The sequence below is a fragment of the Lycorma delicatula genome, chromosome 12 (genome assembly GCF_047948215.1).
Source record: "Lycorma delicatula isolate Av1 chromosome 12, ASM4794821v1, whole genome shotgun sequence".
NCBI classification, from domain to species: domain Eukaryota; kingdom Metazoa; phylum Arthropoda; class Insecta; order Hemiptera; family Fulgoridae; genus Lycorma; species Lycorma delicatula.
Window position 1 is genome coordinate 50,607,905 of NC_134466.1, and position 20,961 is coordinate 50,628,865.

The 20,961-nt window shown below is 31.5% G+C and overlaps 1 protein-coding gene across 1 annotated transcript in view; it reads left to right on the plus strand.

Annotated features, from left to right (window-relative positions):
* The first annotated feature begins 3,265 nt into the window (after nt 1-3,265).
* The window catches only part of Lk6 (MAPK interacting serine/threonine Lk6 kinase), a 192,666-nt gene continuing 174,970 nt past the window's right edge, over nt 3,266-20,961 (plus strand). Inside the window, exon 1 of the mRNA XM_075380754.1 lies at nt 3,266-3,317. Within this exon, the coding sequence (XP_075236869.1) occupies nt 3,288-3,317 (30 nt within the window). The 5' untranslated portion in view covers nt 3,266-3,287. The remainder of the gene's footprint in view (nt 3,318-20,961) is intronic.

Genomic DNA, 20,961 nt, shown 5'->3' on the forward strand with positions numbered 1-20,961 from the left:
GTCTTTCTAGTAATTAATTTGTCACTGATAGCAATGCTATAGGCCTGCAGCTCTTAGGTAAGTTTGCTGGTATCCCTGGTTTTAAACTAGCTACTATCTTGAACTCTCTGGGTATGCTACCGGTCTGCATTATGTCAGTGAAGAATCTGGTCAGCCAAAGTTTTGCATATTTTTCACAGTTTAATTTAAATTCTGGATTGACACCATCAAATCCTGGTGCTTTACCTGGAGCAACATCTTTGAGCACCGACTCAATCTCTTCAAGTGTAAAAGGGTGAGTGTACTCAATCTCTCCTGCCTCGCTCCTCATTAAAGCTAGTTTGCCTCCACGTGAAGCACCCTGGGTAACGCTAAATGAGCTAGCAGATACTGGCAGTCAGACACATCAAGAAGATAGATTCTCCTGATCATGCAGACACAAGCCTACAGTATTACGAACTGCAGGCCATGTCGCTGGATATGCCCAACAGTCCTTTTCAGGACTTGCCAACAAGAAATCTTGTCAAGAAACCTTTGGTTCGAATTTGCCACATAAATATTCTCTAATATTTAGGGTATTGTATGCCCTTACAACATATCCAGGAAGATGTTCCCCATTACTGTTTTTTAGGAGAAAAGAAGGGACCAAAAAACTATATCTCATCCAATAGTGCATCACTCATTCACTTTTTCACTGTCATGTTGATGTTCAATAACAGTTACTGTTGTTATGGGGTACTCACCATATACGAACATTATGCTAATCTACTCGTCCAGAAATATGAAACATAGCTTCATCACTGAAAGAACTTATTTAAAAAAATCATTATCCTACTCTAACCTATCCAGAATGTCTATAGCAAAATCAAATCGTTTCACTTTGTTCTGTGGATAAAGTTTTTATAACACCTGAATTTTGTACACACTGAAACATGAAAGTCTTTTTAACACACTGTGGAGCAGTTGTTTTAGGAATGTCCAACTATCTAGAAAACTTCCATATGGATTTCTTAGGGTTACGCAAGAAACTTGCTCACACTGCTTCAATCGTGTCATCAGACACTGATGGCCATCCTAGACATGTTTGCTACAGTAGTCTGCTTGCTTCTTTAAGTTGTTTGTTCCATTATGTAATGTTATTTTCATACAGTGGACTCTTCATTGTACAAACAACGGTATTAAGCCTAACATGTGTAACTGACTCAAACATAGCAAGCCACAACATACATTGGACCTATCTCTGCACCAATATATTAGATATAGCATAGTATAGATACATTATTTACTTTTACCTCTTCTATGAATCATGAGACCTTGCCGTTGGTGAGGGGGCTTGAGTGCTCAGGGATACAGAGTAGCTGGACCGAAGGTGCAACCATATCGGAGAGGCAGACTAAGGAATGCTTCCTGAAAGAGGGCAGCAGCTCTTTCAGTAGTTGTTAGGGGCCATATCAACATCACTCAGTCCTCTGAGTACTGCACAGCTGAAAGCAATGGAAAACAGCTGTTTTTTTTTTCCAAGAAAATGTGGCTCTCTGCATTTTCACTTAACAATAATGGAGGCGCCTTCCTTGGTAAAATATTCCGGAGGTAAAATAGTCCCCCGTTCGGATCTCCAGGTGGGGACTACTAAGGAAGGGGTCACCAGAAAAGTAAAAAATAACATTCTACGAGTCGGAGCGTGGAATGTTAGAAGCTTAAAAAAGGTTGGTAGGGTAGAAAATTTAAAAAGGGAAATGGATAGGGTAAAGGTGGATATGTAAAAGAAATTGTTGGGGATGTAGGATGTAGAGGGTATACTGAAATGAAACGACTAGCACTAGATAGGGAATCTTGGAAAGCTGCATCAAACCAGTCAAATGACTGAAGACAAAAAAAAGAGCAATTTACTTTTAAAAGAAACCCACATTCTAAACATGAGTAAAGGTACTTTTAGAATTGTATTTCTGTAACACTTGCTGGATTTGAATGGAATTGATTGAATTTATAAATGCATAATAAATATATATATAACTCCTACAAATTAATATAATTGCATTAATTAATAACTTCCTACTTTATTGTGACAATCTTTCATGTATCTCAAAACAAGTTTTGAAACATGTTATGTTTCTTAATTTTCTTGTAGTTTACCGAAGTGAGGTTCAGGTCTAGATATACTACACCCTTCCTGGGTAAACCTATGAAAACCCCTCTACACCCCATAACAGTGGTGATGTAAGAGAAAACTCTTGATAAAATAAATTACATGAGAAATCTCAAGATGTTATTAGTGGTTAATAAATTTCAGCTAGATTTGTAGTTACCCTGAACAAATGTTTACAAAAAGACTTCATTTTGACATACAAAACAAACTGATTAGGGTTTTTTCATATCCCATTAGTCAACTATGTCATGTTCAGAACATATCAGAAACTGTTGTTTTCTATGTAAGCTGTAAATCTATAAAGAAGTTGTCATTTATTAAGAAAATAACAAAAGTGATATTATTATTAGTGTTTCATTTCTGTTAAAATATGGGCCCTTATAATTATTACTACCCATAGCATGGTAAAAATAATTGAAATTTGAATATTGTTTACAACTTTTTTTGCAATACTTTGATAAATTGGTTTTCATAGCAGTACAATATTTACTGCTATTGCAAAGATAAAGACACTGTTTTAGAGGGGTTGTATTAGACCATGTATATTAATTATGCTTAGTATGAGAAATATATCGGATAAGGCTTTCATGCTATTTTTGAAGATAGACTTGTTTAAGGGTTGTACGGTCAGTAATCGGGTTTGTACTTAAGGTTTTGTACTTAAAACTACAATAATAGAAGAAGCTAAATTTATTAAATTATTATTTCTGAATCTGGAGTTATAGAACTAATTTACATTCTTCATTGATTATCATTAAACAATTTAACATAGAAATTGTTTTACATACTCGTATTAGTTGTTACATATTAATTGTTTTACAAATTAGTTTTACATATATAAAAAAAAGAATAGTCGAACATATTTGTAATTGTTTTTTGTATCAGGTTTTGAGCAAGTAGTTTGTTGTGATTAAACTAGTTCAGAACCGTTCCTTGTAGTTCCTAACGTATTTACATTCTCATATTTGGCCGAAAGCTTTCTGTTGTAAAGAGTTTAACAGCCAAATTAAATTGTTTTGTTTATATCTAATCATTTTCTCCTTCCTTATAAGTAAAATACTATACATGTAAATATATGTATATTAAGAAATGTGTTTTCCTTGTTTGTATTAAAAGTAACAGTTGGCAATACTAGAATGAAGCAGCTAGCGATGCGGGCAAGATGGAGTCTGCCGGGGTTGAGTCTGAGAGGGTAAGTTATTGTTATATTTTATTGCGTTTAAAGGTTAATATAAATCCTTTGCATCGTTTCTGATCTAGGATAATAATATTACATTATTTTCTTTAGGCGTTATAGCCGTATCCTTTTCATTATCGTGAAAAATGTCGTTTAACTCTTTGCCTATTTGCTCAAGGTCGTTCATAAAATGCGTTGTATGTCAACAAACAAAACGAAAGTGTTAATGTTAGTTCGAATTTTAATTCTAAAATAGTACTTTAGATGACTTTGGATATTGAGAATAATTATCCCATGACGCTTGTCCAGGTGTTTTCCCAAAATGCGACTCTTTTCATCCGCGTTATATTGTGTGTTTTTGCTTTGTAAACATTTGTTTACCCCTTTTGTTTACTTTATTTTTTCAGTGCACGATCTAGATTATATAAATTTAACTATTTAATTTGTGTATAAGGTAAAAATTGAATAAACTTTTGGCTTTACAAATAATTTGTTCATAATTACAAATTAAATTTTTGTTACTCATTTAGTGCCTTAAACAGGACCGAACGCGCATATTATGGTTATGTTATCTGATTATATTTAATAGATAATTTTGTTGTGTTGAAACTTTGAAATATTTATCTTGGTACATTATTAACGATTTTCCGTCCGTTTTTGAAGATATTTTTATATGCTTCAATTAAATATAAAATTTTATAACTTAACATTATTTTTTATTATTTGTATTTAATAAGGCTGTCAAATGTGAAACACGATTGTCTAGGTCTAGTAATTTATGTATTACAAAAAGTACATGAAAATGAAGATTTTACTCCAGGATGATGTTTAAACATATATGATTGTTGAAAACAAAATTATCTTCTATTTATGTTTACTGGCTAATCCATTGTATGGATCCTTTTTTTCCTCGAATTGAATTGAATTATTTCGTATGTTAACTTAATTTTTCAGTAGTCCTTTACTTTTGAAAATATTATTTGTTACTTTTAGTACCATGTTTAGATATAAAAAAAGCTTGTTATAAAAAAAATTATTTTTTTTAAAGACAATTTTAGTGGTGTCAATAGGCATTACTAAAACTTCAATTTAATTAGTTTAGAATTAGTTTTTTTAATGTTTTTCAAAACTGAAGTTATACTTGTATATTGGCAATATTTATTTTAATAAATCGCATAAAATTAAAATATACTTAGCAAAGTAAAGTAATTCTACTAAAATTATTTTATATATAAATATATATTTATATCAATTTTTGCCTTAGTATTTATATTTATACAGTCATAAACTTAAAAACAGGTTGTTTGTAATTTTATCTAATAAATTTGGAAGAGACTAATTTTGAAATAACTTGTTTATAACTTCTTATATCTACAGTAAATAAGGTTAGTTTTTTAACAACTTAAATATTTTGTGACTCACAAAAAAAAACATTTTCCTTGCCATTTGGGGAAAGGAATCCTCTTCTACCAGTTCACAATTTTCATCAGTAATTTTTATCACTTTATGTTTTTTGCTAAATTCTTTCAGATTGTTTTTAAACAAAAAATGGTTTACCATTAGCAGAGTGAGTTTAAATTTGTTCTTGTTATTTTAGTCAAATATTTGCCAAAAAAAAATAATTTTCATCAAAAGGATCATCTCATAAATTTAAAATGAAGACACTGCTATTCAATCAGTAGATTACTAATTAAAATGGTATATTCTAAAAGTTTAATTAAAACAGGTTATATTCATGTGTAATCCTATAAAAACAGTAATAAGGCATAGATCAAGATACACCAGGTTTTTTTACTACAGTAAAAAGTATCAATCTCATTTAAGAGGATTATTGACAGGCCCTAAAATCGCTCAGATATTGCTGATTATATTGGCAGTGAAATCAGTATTAATTTTAAATAATTATTAAAAACTGTACAGAGATCAGATATCCGATACGTAAAATGCCTCCCTTTCATAGTAAAAAAATATTTAAAAAAAATTCTGAATGAATCTTCAACCAGAAAAACAAATAGTTGGGTAAAATAAAGTTTTGTGCAGATTAATTTTTTAGAAAATGTTTAAAGAAAATAAATTTGATAAATACAGAATTGATGATATTGAACTGATATTTAACTGTTCTATTTTTTTATTAACTTGCTGTAATTTTAATCTTGTGAAAATGATTTTGTTTTGTGATAAAAATTATGTAGCTAAAGAATAACAAAATGTCAAGTTAACTGATTTATGCAAACCTTTAGAAAGAGATATTAATAAATAGACAAAAAGTCGTTAAAAGTGTGTAAAATGCATTGATAAAGAAATACAACAAAATTAAATGTAATTAACTGATATGTTGGTATAAAAACTAGTCAAAATAAAAGAATATATTATAATGAAAAAAAGATAAAGGGTTGTATTTCGATGTGATCACATTTAAATATAATTTTACTTATAATTCTCATTTATTTTTTGTATTCACTTATTTATCTTTTATTCATAGAACCAATCTTTACAGTCATGAATTTTAATGCTGATATTGATTTACTTGTTTGTAAGTAATGCAAAAATGTGGTAACTGTTTTTCAGTCCACTCATTAAGTAGAGATGGTTATCAGATAAAACTACTTTTAGACAACTTCAACACTGTACTAATGTAGTTCCATAAAAAGTTAAAAGAAAACTCCCGTTTAAAACAGCTGGAAAATTGAACTGAAATGGTTGGCTACTTAGAAAGTGTGTCAAACATTGTATTTCTTTGATCTTTCATCTTGAATTCAGGGTAGCTTATTACAGTAATGTTTAACATTAAATAAATTAAAAAATAACATATAACAAATAAATAAAAAATAAAAAAATAACATATATGTATACATGAAAGTATTGTTGTGTATTATACAGAAGTAGCAAAATTCTGGAAAAGGCTACATGTTATAAAACAGAGTTTGACTATTTGATAGAAACGGATGCAGATTTGTATATCTAAATGCATATTACTTTTCCTCAAGCTTACTAAAGAAACATCACCTTTCTTAAATTACTACCTATACCTATTTTTCTTAATCTGTAAGATGGAATTGTTTATGAAAGGGTTATTTGTTTTGTGTGTGTTTGTGTCATTTAAAGAAAAATTGTATGATTATATTATTAAATAAACATAGACATTTTTATTTGTTCTTCATTATTTAAAATACTTATAATTTTTTTTTATTATATACAATTATACAAACATTAAGTCCTAATAGTTACTTTGATATAAAAGAGAATTATGTAAACAAATGTGTTGTATGTGTACTACACAATATATATATATTGAAAGAAGTTTTTTATTTTATTTAATATTTGTTTAAATTTCACATTATCTAAGAAAATAATATAGTAATTATCTAAAGTGTATGAAGACAATTGTAGTATTGTTTTGAAAAAATAAAGTATTATTGAGCAGCAGCATTTTGTGACTAATTTAAATTTCATTATAATTAGTAATTCTCTAAGAAATATTTTAATTTGTAAACAAAAATATACATTAGATGTTTGTTAGATGTTTGTATTCAGCAATTGAAGATTCGTTAATCTCATTTTGCTTTCTTACTTATATGTAATATGTAGAGAAAGTTATGAAATCGACCAAAAATTTGAAGAATAACTAGAGATTTTCATTGGGAAATCCATTTTAGAGTCCTTGATTTCAAAAAAAGTGGGTTTCACAATGATGTCTGGCCACAGACCTACAGTCAAAATGGTTTCTTGAAATTTGTTGTGTCTGTATATCTGCAATATTTTTTACTATATATATATATTTTTTTTGAAGTTGTGATTTAGTGCATGATATTTAGTAATGTTTTATGATATTTAGTGATTTTGATATTAATGGCTCCTTGGTATTATCTCTTTACCACCATTTTACTGTTGGGTTCTAATTCATGACGCTTCTTTGTCTTAGAAATCCACAATTGTAACAAGTTGTGCAGATGCTTTGATATCAATAGAATTTGAGAATATCGTTTGATTATCTTTCATTATAGCATTAATACTCTTACCATGAATCTACTGTTTTTGCTAGTTGTCATTCCTATTTCTTTTCAACTTGTAAATGTTGAACGGCAAATTATAAACGTATGCTTACTACTCTGATCAGTATTTTTGCTGTGATGAATGCATTAAACTATTATCACAAGAAAATTAATAGCCGTTAAAATTTATATAATTGATAAAAGAATTGTTATGAAAATTGTGTAGTTACACAAATTATGATAAAAGTTTAAATTCGTTATTAAATTTTTACTATTATAATACATTAAATATTAAAAATTATTTATTAATTTTAAAAATGAATAATGATATAATATATATATATATGGATGGATTGCTACTGTTAATAATCTTATTAAAACATTTTTTCCTGTATTTTTGTTAGAAAGATGTGATAAAAAAAGTCTTATTTCAATATATTGTAGGGTACTATTTAAGACTGCAGTTTATAATTAAAATCAATTAAATATATTTTAATTTGATTAACATAATAATATTTTATGATTTTTAAAACTAGTTATTTTCATAAATAAATAATTACATATGAAATACTTTTGATTATCGGTTAAAAATATTTTTTCAATTTGTTATTCAGTCAGTAGGCTTCTAATTCAAGGGTTTCATACTCCAAATCTTACTTGCTAAATTTATTTCTTAAATTATTTAATGCTGTGTGCATTCATTATCTGTTTAGTTTGGAAATAATCTGATAGGAATTTCAGCCTTGGCATTTTATGTCCCTAGACAGAAAAGACCTATTTATTCCTGGAATTGTGTGACATGAGGAAATATCTGACCGATGTATAAATATATTCATTAAGTGTTAATCGCGTGAATATTTTGCAGTATTAGTGTGATCTTTATTTTTGGTTTACTTGTTTATATTAAGTATCGTGATTGTTATTGTTTTAGATGATTCGACATGATTCAAGTCGCTCCTAAAAATGACTGGCATTATAAAGAATAACAAGAAACTGTGCAAGGCTTGCCAAGGAATGAGATTTGTAAAGAGGATTCCTGTTGTATTCTTCCATTGAACCAAATATTACTGTTATTTATCAGTTAGCCAGCCCTGATGAAATGCAGATTATATTCAGCCCTGTTCACCGTCTGACTGTTTATATATAGTTAATATCATTATATTTGTATAGTTAATCATGTACCTTGAGAAAGCAACTGTCTAGAATCTCTTTTACTTCATTCATCTAATATGTGTTACAGCCATACAGAATGACCATTGCGTAAAACTGCTGATTGATTTGTTTGTTTTTATTGTGAAATAATGTATTCTATGTTGATCGTATCACTGTATCAACGTAGTATGTACATGTATAGTACAAATTGCATCAAATCAATAAGGCATTTATTAATAGTGTAGACTTAAACCCTTTTCTTTTTGCTCTTCATGTTAGAATCGATGGTACAGTTTATTTAAGTAGCCTATTATTTAACAGTATTTAACAGTTTATTTAAGTGGCCACGTATATATTTGTGACTAGATGAGGTGTAAATAAGTAATGATTAGATTGATAAAATGGTTTGTATCTGATCTAATATTATCTGTAGTGGGAGTTCATATTGCTGTTAATTAAATAAACAATCAAGACTCTCCTGTCGGCTAGAACTAAATTTTTCAGTTTAAGTTGATCGTGGCTTGATCCAATCGAATAAACTGCATTGTAATATTGCTTTAAAAATAACAGTTACAAAAGTTATTATTAGCATTTCTTTTACGGTGGTATAATCTTTCATCTATTTCATTATATTGTATATTTTAATTAGATAAACGTATGTTGCACTTGAGAGGTAACATAAATAAACAATTCTGGAACATGTCTGAAGATTATTTTCAGTCACTCGATTGGTTTGATGCTATTCCATTTCTTTTTGTTTAGCGCTCTTTTATTCTTAATACAATTACTACATTTCCTCAGTTGTATGTTTCTTAAATTATAATTATCATCTCAGTTTCATTCTTCTACATATCCGTTGAAAATTAACTAAACTTGGGCGTTTTACTCTTATGACCCACCGATTTAGTATGTGATGGGACAGTATCGCAAAAAATTGTAAAATTCTGTCACAAACTTCTGTTGTTTGCATCTTGCAAGTTTCAGTTGATTTTATCTACTCGGTTAAATTTTTACATCCTCCTGTAATACTACATTTCAAAAACTTTCATTTTTTCACCCTTCTGCTCTATTTATTATCTACGAGTTTATCTCTAACCTATGAGTTGGTTATTTTCTATGAGGTTATCTCTAAAGTAAAGACCGTTTCATTGTAAAAAAAATTTTTCTGAAAACTTCTCGTAAACTACATATCTTATACTATTTCTCTATATAATCGTCACATTAATTAAGACATTTATCGTAGCGATACACCAGCTTCAATACACTCGTCGTATTTTTCTGCCGCCAGTCCATTTAGCCACTGATTAACAGCATTTCTAAGTTTATCGTCACCTGCAAATTGCTTACCGCTCAAAAATTCTTTCAATTTCCCAAACAAATGGTAATCAGAAGGAGCCAAGTCCGGACTATACGATGGATGATCGTTAATTTCCCATCCAAATGTTCTCAGTAAATCACGTGTCGGACCCGCAACATGTAGACGTGCATTATTGTGCACCAGGACGACGCCGTCGGTCAGCCGTCCACGTCGCCGATTTTGAATGGCGCTGAAACTTACGTAGAGTTACGCAGTAGGCTTCTGCATCTATAGTCGTTCAGTGTGGCATGAAATCAATCAGCAATATGCTGTGTTCAAATAGCTGTGGCTTGATTTTTTTCGGTCTGGTTGGTGATTGAGGATGACTCCATTCACTTGACTGCCGTTTTCTCTCTAGCGTGTAATATGAAATCTATGTTTCATTGCCGGTAACAATTGAATTAAGGAACTCATCGCCATTTTGTGTGTAGCGCATCAAAAATTCCAAAGCAGATCCCATTCGGATTTTTTTGTGACGTTCCGTTAAGACGTACGGCACCCAACGTGGACAAACCTTTCAGAAGCCTAAATGGTCGTGAACAATGCGACCGATAACAGCTCTTGAAACATCAGAAAAAAGAAGGGTCAGGTCGGAAATCGTTGAGCTACCATCTTTTCAGTATTTCATCATCGACGCGTTTCAACAAGTCCTCGGTGATTATCGAGGGCCTACCCGAACGTTCGTCGTGCATATTAACAACTGTTATTTCTAAACCTTACACACCATTTTCGGACGTTCTTTCATTTATTACATATTATCGTACGCAACAACCGACTCTCTTTTTCCTGTTTAGCCTCCGGTAACTACCGTTTCGATAATTCTTCAGAGGATGATATGTATGAGTGTAAATGAAGTGTAGTCTTGTACATTCTCAGTTCGACCATTCCTGAGATGTGTGGTTAATTGAAACCCAATCCCTTCAAAGAACACCGGTATCCACGATCTAGTACTCAAATCCGTGTAAAAATAACTGGCTTTACTAGGACTTGAACGCTGTAACTCTCGACTTTCCAAGTCAGCTGATTTGGGCGTTAACCACTAGACCAACCCGATGGGTTACACAACAACCGCCTGCCAATGAATTTCAACCGGCTTAACGTTATAATGGTTTAAAAAACGTATGACTCTACGTATTTCACAATCGGTGGCAACATCGATTTTCCTATTCATTTTACAACGTAATAACTCGCACGTAACCAAAGATACTATAATGTGCCAACTTACAGACAACAATGCAGTGTATACATTACTAGCTTGGTCATGAACGACACAAGTTCGACAACCTAATGAGAGAAATTTACACGCGGTCTTTACTTTAGAGATATCCCTCTGACAGTTTGCTACCACGAAATTGTACTATATTCAGATATTTTTAAGACAGTCTCTATAATTCTTAGATCAGTATTAGATACAAGGAGTCATATTTTATGCATTTTTAGCTTGTACTAGTCTGATTGTATTCTCTACTTTAACTTTTTCCAATCATAAAAATTGTGCGTTCAGGTTGTGCATATTATCTATATCTAAAAACGATGACATTAATTTTGTAAAAAATCAAAAGAAAACTGAAGAACACACTTCTTAATAATATCAAGCTAATCAAAAAACTACAAACATGACGCTTACCGAAATGATAACCGTAGATTAATGCAATATTTTTTATAAGATTAAAAATATAAAATTTTAGGTAATTGTGAGCCTGAACGTCCTCAACCTTAATTTTTTTCAAATTGAGGTATGTTGAAAAATATGTTATATAATTAATAAAAATAGAAGTTTCAAAAGTCGGATGAATGAACTTAATTATTCTTCCTCAGAATCTTGTAATGGCAGAAGCGTTGTTATCAGCTGTTTTGGACAACTCCATCATATAGTCAAGATACAGTGAAGCAAGACTGGATCATAAATGATGTACTCGGGTCTTGTAGTCCCTGCATTTTCTTTTGAAAAAGAACTCTGCGAGATGCCCATGCAAGTGGTGCTTACAATTTCCTGCCGAGGAACGTTTGAACGCACTTCTAGCCACGCACGTTCGCTCGATTGTCTGTGTATGTGCTCCCGTGTCCGAATGTATGAAATTATATTTGTGGTTCATCGCTAAATGTTGCAAACAATTATATGTCTTCCAATTATTGTACCGGGAAGAATATACTTTTGTATAGGCAATAAGGTGGCTTGTGTGATAGCTGGTGTAACTATATTGTATAGTGTATTATATTGTTAAAATTGATTTGGAAAAGAGATCTGAAATAGTAATTTGGATCTACAGGGTGTACAGAAAAAGAATATCGGTACTTATCGGTTATGCGGGACCCCTACTGAAATCCAATTGTTTGCTTATGTAAAAGTAAAATCACCCGATTCGTATAACTTATTGTATATAATTTTAAATTTTAACGTTAATCAGACGAGTTTAGCGAGCGTTGGTTACGTTTGATTAGATTATGTTCGATTCCGTGTAATGACGTTTCGCGCACTATATCCGTAAAACCATTTTTTTTTTTTTTTTTTTTTTTGAGGTGGACGAACCCCATTTACGGGCGCCGAAACAGTTTCGGGCTCGCTAACAGGTTCCGCAAGTTGTTACAAAAATATTCCTGCGCACTACCGACTAAACCTCCACCCCAAGCGACACCACCTCCTGGGAAATCGCTAATAAAGCATTACTTCAGGAGGGGGGAAAGCGCCCGCACACACATTTGGTTTCCATAAGCAAACGTCATCCCATACCAGACCACTACACGCACACACTGCACACCACAAATACCTAAAGGAGGAAAACATCCAGAAAAAATAGAACACCTAAAAACAGGTACTAAGACGTACCACACTCATTTATAAATTCATACAATCAAGCCATCACAAGGCAAGCTCACAAGAATCATTAAGACATGGCCACAAGACATAACTTATCCACCAAAGTACACTCAAAAGTTAATTAAATTTCCACAATCTCACCCGGAGTACACAAAACACACACACAACTGAACTACTTACCCACATGACCCGTCAGCCATAATCACTAAAAACGTGTGCAACGCCCTCAGACACCGGGAGCGGAGTGTATACGGCCTCACCGCACAAAAGCGATCCCTCCCTCATGCTCGAGAGGGCCCCCAAGGTACTCAGCCACAGGCCAACCCGGCACCCTCCGATGTCTCATTCCCTTGGAAGCCGCGCCAATGCTTGCCGTCTCCTACGAGATTTTTACTTTGTTACTAAATTCTTTTAAAACTTTTCTATTATAATTTGTATCAGTATAATTATATCAGTGTAACCTATCCAAACATAATCTACGCTTGCTTCGCTCGCTAACTTGGTTTAATTAACGTTAAATATACATATTTTACCTATTTAGGTGGCCAGTTGACAGCTTCGTTGTATCCTGACTATATGATGGAATTGCCCAAAACAGCTGAAACAACGCTACTGCCATTACAGATTCTGAGGAAGAATACTAAGATAATTTCATTCTTCCGACTTTTGAAACTTGTATTTTTATTAATTATATAACATATTTTTCAACATACTTCAATTTGAAAAGGGTTGAGGATGTTCACTCACATTATAAAATTTAATTATCAGTGAATTAATGTAAAATCATTATATTAATAATTTCCATCCAAATATTGTGTATAGGTTACATAGAGTAACAACAGGAGATTAAAAAACTACCGTACAAAACAGGTGTGTCGATAATTTGATGTTCAGTTATAATACGAGGGTCATTGAAATCTAAACTGGAATTTATTTTTATAGTTTTATTGATATTATAAAAATACAAATAAATTACCATATTTTTCTACGTAGTTTCCTTTAACAGAAATACATTTCTCCACCAGATTTTTAGCCTCCTGATCCCCGCGTCTAAAAGACAAGATGGTTGCCCAAAAACCAATTGCGCACATAATGCGGTGTCACCGTTTTCGAATTTTTCCCCTCCTGAAGCTTCTTTCAGCAAACCAAACGTGTGGAAATTACACGGTGACAAGTCTGGACTGTGTGGTGTATGTACAAGAGGTGTCCCATGAATTTTAGCAAGTTTAGCTGCTGATTGCGGCCGTGTGTTGTCATAGAGATGGAGAACGTACAAAGGTAATTCCTAAAAAGATTAGTAAACGCGATTGGTTGGTAGATAACGAAATGAAGACGAGTTAGAATGGAGGTAAATTCGTGGCAGAATCTTATAAAAAGAAGCGTATCCATTGGTAGTATTACGATAAAATTCCCAAAATTAGTAATTTAATACTTGGACTCGCGGTTTATGTTTTTTTTTTTTTCATGTGTACATTAATACGATAAATAATTGAATCTACCTTAAAAACCTGACAAAATATTGCATAATTTTTTCCGAGCTACGCCGGTCAAGTAACGGTAATCAAAATAAAATTTGAGGATCAATATTCCCAAATTTTGAATAAAAAAGTTTGTTTTTAAGGCCTTTTTAGTATGTGAGGAAAATGTAGGAAAAATTAATTTTAAAGAAGTGATAAAAAAAGTGATAAAGAAGTGACAAAAAAAAATTAACTAAAAAGAGAATTGTTTAAAAATATAAAAAAATAAATTGTAACTTTTATAAAGTAATGAAAAAATTGCTTCTCATTTTGGGTCCGAAATATAATACAGTTGTCAAAGCTACTTTTAACTTTAATAGCCCTTTAAGTGATGAAGAAAAATACAAGAAGATTTTTTTTAATGATAAAAATTAAGAATAAAATAAAATAGAATATGTATTTTTTAGAGGTGGAAAATAAATTTTAAGAAACGTTTCAAAAACCCACCGGGTTGGTCTAGTGGTTAACGCGTCTTCCCAAATCAGCTGATTTGGAAGTCGAGAGTTCCAGCGTTCAAGTCCTACTAAAGTAAGATATTTTTACACGGATTTGAATACTAGATCATGGATACCAGTGTTCTTTGGTTGTTGGGTTTTTCAACCGTACATCTCAGGAATGGTCGACTGAGTCTGTACAAGACTACACTTCATTTACACTCATGCATATCATTCTCTGAGATATTATCTGAACGGTAATTACCGGAGGCTAAACAGGAAAAAAGAAGTAACGTTAAAAAAAATATGTTCATATTTAGGTTAAGCTTAATAAATTTGCTTAACTAAAGTTTTCTCTAAATTTAGTAAACCCTTCAATAAGGGCTAAAATAAAAATAAAATTTTCTGCATTGTAGCTCTGGTGTCTATAATTTAAAAAGATTGTGTAGACATTTCTTGGTAGCTCTATCTATGAAGTACAAACTTTCGAAAAGTTGTTTTAAAATATTTAAACCGAAGAGAAATAGAACAAAAAACATATATTTTAATTTTTAAGTGGTGGGATTGATTTTTTAAAAACTTTTCTGTTTTGTAGTAGTTATATATGCTTTGTGGGTAACAGATTTGATTTTAAAAAATTTTTCTCTAAAATGCTTCAGAAGAAAGCGAAATTTTTTTCGCTATATCCCCTCCCCCTTAACTAATTTTGAAAAAGAATAATATGATCAATATCTTATAGAAATAAAGTCAAATTTAAAGAAAAGTAGTTCGGTCAATACTGAGATATAAGGCTAAAATCAGTGCGTCATGTGTATGTATGCGTATACATATGGCTTTTTTTTTTATCTATGTGGACTAATTGAACTCAAAAACGGAAAGATTTGCAAAAAAAACCGTATACCCTATTTTTGAAATGATCATCCTACTTTTTCTTTTAATATAATTATTTCAACTATATTCACTATAGATTCACCTTCATAAAAGTTTCTACTTTCAACACGAACTACCTCCGATTAAATTCTTGAAAAACTGGAAAACGTCTTTGCAGAAAATTGACTGGATTGGAAGCAGTGCGTTGGCTTCTGTTGTGATGATTCTCGAGCTATGACAGGAAAATATGGAGGTGTGTTGGCACCAAAGTAAAATCGGTTACATTAATTTTACCATCGCTCATTGCAGCATTCACAAAGAAGCTTTAACAACAAAATGGTTTCCCAAACCGTTTAAACATGGTTTCCAGGAGTCCTTTAAGGTGGTCAATTTTATTAAATCTCAGGCTTTAAATTCTCTGAAACTATTGTGAAATTGATTGTGACCGCATTCTACTACTCATACACACATGTGAGATGGCTTTCTAAAGGTAAAATGGTAAGCAGGTTATTTAAGCTACATTCAGATGTGCAGATGTTTCTAAATTGATAGAGATTTTGAACCGTATGATCGATTGACAGACGAGCCGTGGGTCATAACACTAGCCTACTTTTCAGATATTTTCAGTCGCCTCAATTGATTCAATTTATGTGTAAAAGGTGAAACAACAAAACTACTTTTTGCAGACGACAAAGTGAAGGCATTTATCAAATGTTAAGCGATGAATAATAGTATTTGGAATGATAATCTGCAGTCTTTTACAAATTTGGAAAATTTTTTGACATAAAATTGAAATGAAAGTTCTCATCAATATAAAACGCCATCGCATAGTGCTCGCTGAAATTTTAATGAAGACTGTTCTGAATTTTATGGATAGGAAACAGTTTCAAACTAGATGTCATTCCTGGAACCCTAGTTAACAACAAAATAGAATATTTTATAGAACTGTCTGGCGATGGCGATTTCAAAATGAAATTTACTAGTTTTAAAGTTACATGAATTTTGTCTAATGGTTAAAAATGAATATCCATCGCTGTTTAGAAAAGCATTGTTATTTTTAATTCCATTTTCTACCATATACCTTTGTGAAACAGGATTTTCAGCAATGGAGACGGTAAAAAACCTGATGTGGACACCACATGACTTCCTTGTACACCTATTAAATTACATATACACATTTCTTTTTAAATACATAAAACTTTATTTCATTAATAACTTCTGATATTTTTTCATACTTTTTTTTTATTGTTATTGCATTATTATTTATGTAACATTTTTTTTATAATCTGAGGTTAATAATTATTAATAAATCAATATATTTAAATTACAAAAAAGGAGATGAAGTCGGATTTGTACCGATCTTCCTTCCCCTTGTAAGATCCAAATATTTCATTAATTAACATTTATGTGGCTATCATTCTGGAACCTATGAAAATAATGGAATGGAATGCAGAGTTGGCAGGAGTTTATTACTCCCTACTCCATCGCAGAACCTGGACAGAGTCCCTTGCTGCTGGATCATTCCAATCGGGCTTGTTTTTTTTTAAAAGGGTTATTTTTAATCTCGGATCTAGTTTTTCAAGTTTGTTTATTATTAATTTAGTAAATTTAAGACGGATTTAATTGCATTCCAATCCGTTGTTAAACCAGCGTTATCGAACCCATTTCATGGGCCGACCGCGGAAGGCTAGGCTTATAAAGCCTGTCCTCCCGACGTAATTCCCCTTCAGACCGTCCACTGAAGTCCTTTCGGTGCTAACTCTTTAATAGGCTAGCAGGAATACGCCACAACGGGGCACTAGCTATAAGGAGGGAGCAATGCGTCCCCTTTTCCGGAGGAGTCGCAATTGCTGGGTTATTTTGTCTTACTGTAAGTTTTGAAATAGGAGAGGTTGTGTAGAAGCTCTTCATCCGGTTCTGGTATGGCTGCCCTTCAGGACGCATCTCTGCTGGGCTCTGTTCCGGACTCCAGTCCGTGATGTTGAGGCGAGTGGTTGGTCTTCCTTCCTCTTCTTCCTCCGAAGACCTCTTCGTTCTTCTATGAAAATAAGTACCATTTATTATATATCGTTGAAAAGCTCTCAATGAGGGCTTATTACTGCAGTTAAGAAAAAGTACAAAATCCAAATTATTTGGATTTTGGGCTTTTTTTGGTCCAGTCGATTGCAATCAAAAGGGGAGATAACTAGATGTTACAACAGTTCAAAATCCAAAATTTCAACATCTTACGGCCAATCGTTTTTGAGTTGTGCGAACCGTACGCATAGACGTCACGCCGGAATTAGTCAAATGGGATATTTCCGTTGAAATTTGAAAACCGAAACTTTTCACTATCACAATACTTCCTTTTCTTCGTACAAGGAAGTAAAAATAAATTTTATATTAAACTGAAACTCGATCCAAATTTGGACTTAAATTGACTCGACTGAACAAGATATCTCTTCATTAGTTACAAGCATGTAGTGTCATCTTTTAAGAATATTGTAATCAATAATGTAATTAAATGTATTTTTCATTTCTTTATAAAGTACATACATTTTTTTTCTTGTAAATAATTATTAAAAGAATTTTAGTACACGATTTTTTTTTATATTGGGCTACCATTCTGAGATATATATCTCTTTCGCTATCCTAATGACATACATTTTTAATAGTTATCGGTACGCTACTGATCTGTAATTCACATGTGTGGTAAAAAACAAATTAGAGAACCGCTGTGCTAGATTATTTATTAATAGCAAGGACACATTTATGTTCGTGTTAAATTAGTACGTAAAAAATTGAGGTTTAATCAAGTAATATTCTTTAAAAACTCGTCAGTAGAGTAATATCTTTACTGTAAAAAGAGATCGTTTTAATTTTATTATAATTAAATTAATAGAAAATTTTTTTTACATCGTTAGGTTAGATAACTTATTAAAACTGCAAACGGTAGAATAATGTGATATATTTGTCGTAGGTAAAATTAAATCTGCTGTACAATGCGAAAATATTGTTGTCTAGTTTCATGTAAATGAGTATTGTAATTTTTTTAAAGAATTAAATGACTTTTTTTCTCTTCATTCATTCATTTAAATAGCCTATTCGTAAATAAAAATTGTCAGAATTTTTAGGATACTAAAAATCTTTACGAATCATGTAGATAAATATCTGATAGCCTCATTTTCCATTCCTAAAAACTCGTGATTTTTTATTTATTTAATCACGATTTTCTTTCTTTATATGAAAACAATGTTCGTTGATTTATCTATACGTACATTTAAACCGATGAACGATTTTTCAACTAATGCAGAATTTTTTAATTACGTTTAAATAATTATCCTCTGATGTAGATGCATTGTTTTCGAACGAGATAATGAATTACATAACATTGAAAACATAATTTTTTTTCCTAACGTTTGATCTGTTTATTGATGCTGAAGACGAATTTGAACTCAGAATCTTTCTATCGCCCACCATTTTTGAAAAAATTTAATTAAAGGATTTTTATCATTTTTCAATGTATAGTTAGCATTTTAAGCTCCTATATTGTATTTTATTAGCTCATTTTTTATTGTTTAACTTTGTTAACATAATTTGTAAGCTATAAATAAGCAATAGTAGACAAAGAATTAAATCATATCATAGTCACAGTGAAATTATTCTAATTCCAGAGCCACCTGTGATTGTATATTTCGAAAGCAGCGATGAAGAATCAGGCAATACTGAAGAAAACAACAATGATTTTGATTTTGAATTACCTTCCAATAAACCACATCTTATATCACAAGGTGAATTGAGTGTCTCGGTTATGGATTTGGATTTATAAAAAAATCAAGCTGACCTGTTAGGATCAAGACCGCAAGATTGGAATTTACTTTTAAAAAAAATACAAAAATTTCGATCTTTCGAAGCCGACAAAAAGAACCATCTCAGTACATTATTGATGAAAATAATTTTGTTTATTGCACAAATATTGATGAGCTTATCTTGCACTTAGGACAAGTTCATAAAGCTGAGGACTGGCGCCTTTTCATAGATTCGTCCTAGTATAGTTTAAAAATGGATATTCTACACAACTGTAACAAATAACCTTCGATACCAGTCGCTCATGGTATTAATTTGAAAGAGACATACGATGTGATGAAAGACGTTCTTGAAAAAATAAATCATAAAAAAAAAAAACATAGGTGGAATATATGTGGTGATTTGAAAGTTATAGCTACTTTGTTAGGATGCAGTTAGGCTATACTAAGTACATGTGTTTGCTTTGCGAACGGGACGGCCGAGCTAGGGATAAACATTATGTTATCAAAGAGTGGAAGAAACGAGTGACAACTGAACTCCAAATGGGAAAAATATTCGTAAGCTCTTAGTCGAACTTAAAAAAAAATATTTTTACTCCTCCGTTCAAGGTAGAACTAAAAATTTTGTAAAAGCAATGAAGAAGGATAATCCCAGATTTTTGTACATCAGGCGGAAATTTCCGAATGTAAGTGAAGGAAAAATTAAAGTAGGAGTATTTGTTGGTTCTCAAATAAGAGAGTTGGTCAAAGATGATATATTTAACTCGATGGTAAATGATGTAGTGTGTGAAGCTTTTGAGCTTCATTTAAAGATATTTGCAAAATATTTCTCTGTAAAAAAAAAATCCTACAATTACCACGATATTATTAATCAACTTCTTACTTCCTGCACAGCTATGGGATGTAATATGTCTTTGAAAATACATTTCCTTCACTCGCATATGAATTTTTTCCCGGAGACGTAAGTGATGAACATTTCTACCAAGACATTTCGATGATGGAAAGTCGCTGTAAAAGGAAATTGAATATAACATGCTAGCCGATTACTGTTGGACATTAATTCGTGATGTGCCTCAGGGTATTTATAAAAGAAAAGCATAAGCGAAATCATTCTAACAGGTATGGCCATGCAAAATTATAAATTTTACAGATTTAACTATATTTTTCCTTAATTTTTTTTAGAAGCGTAATTTATTTAAAAGTAAGAGTGATAGAAAAATTACAGATGTACGCAAAAAAGCAATTCAAGAATTGGTATCACACTTAGAGAAACATTTAAAATTTTTTTTTTGTCCATCAGTGTAATATTTATTATTAAGGAGAGTACAGGACCGAAAACATTTCCCTGGGCGACATCGCATTCATTGTTTTTAATTGAAGATCTATTAAAATTTCAATCGTTTGTTTACGGGTTAGATTGATATGATTTTAACCAGCAGTAAACCATTTTTAGTTTCATATTTGATTCCTTATTTACCAAATATTTTTTTTTATTAATAAGAATTTACCGGTGTACATATCGTTTTACCTGGCTTCGTAATGGCCGGTAGCCTTGTTGAATTCCCCCGATTATATTCTGTAATTTTTGCCGTTTTTTATTTCATTAATTACAGCTGTTGAGTGGTGTTGCAGGGTCTCGATTCGATTCCAGTTTAACGTAGAATTGCAAAATTACTATTTTACGTATTTATGTACTATAATAAATTATTTATTAGGTATTTTTGTACGTATGAA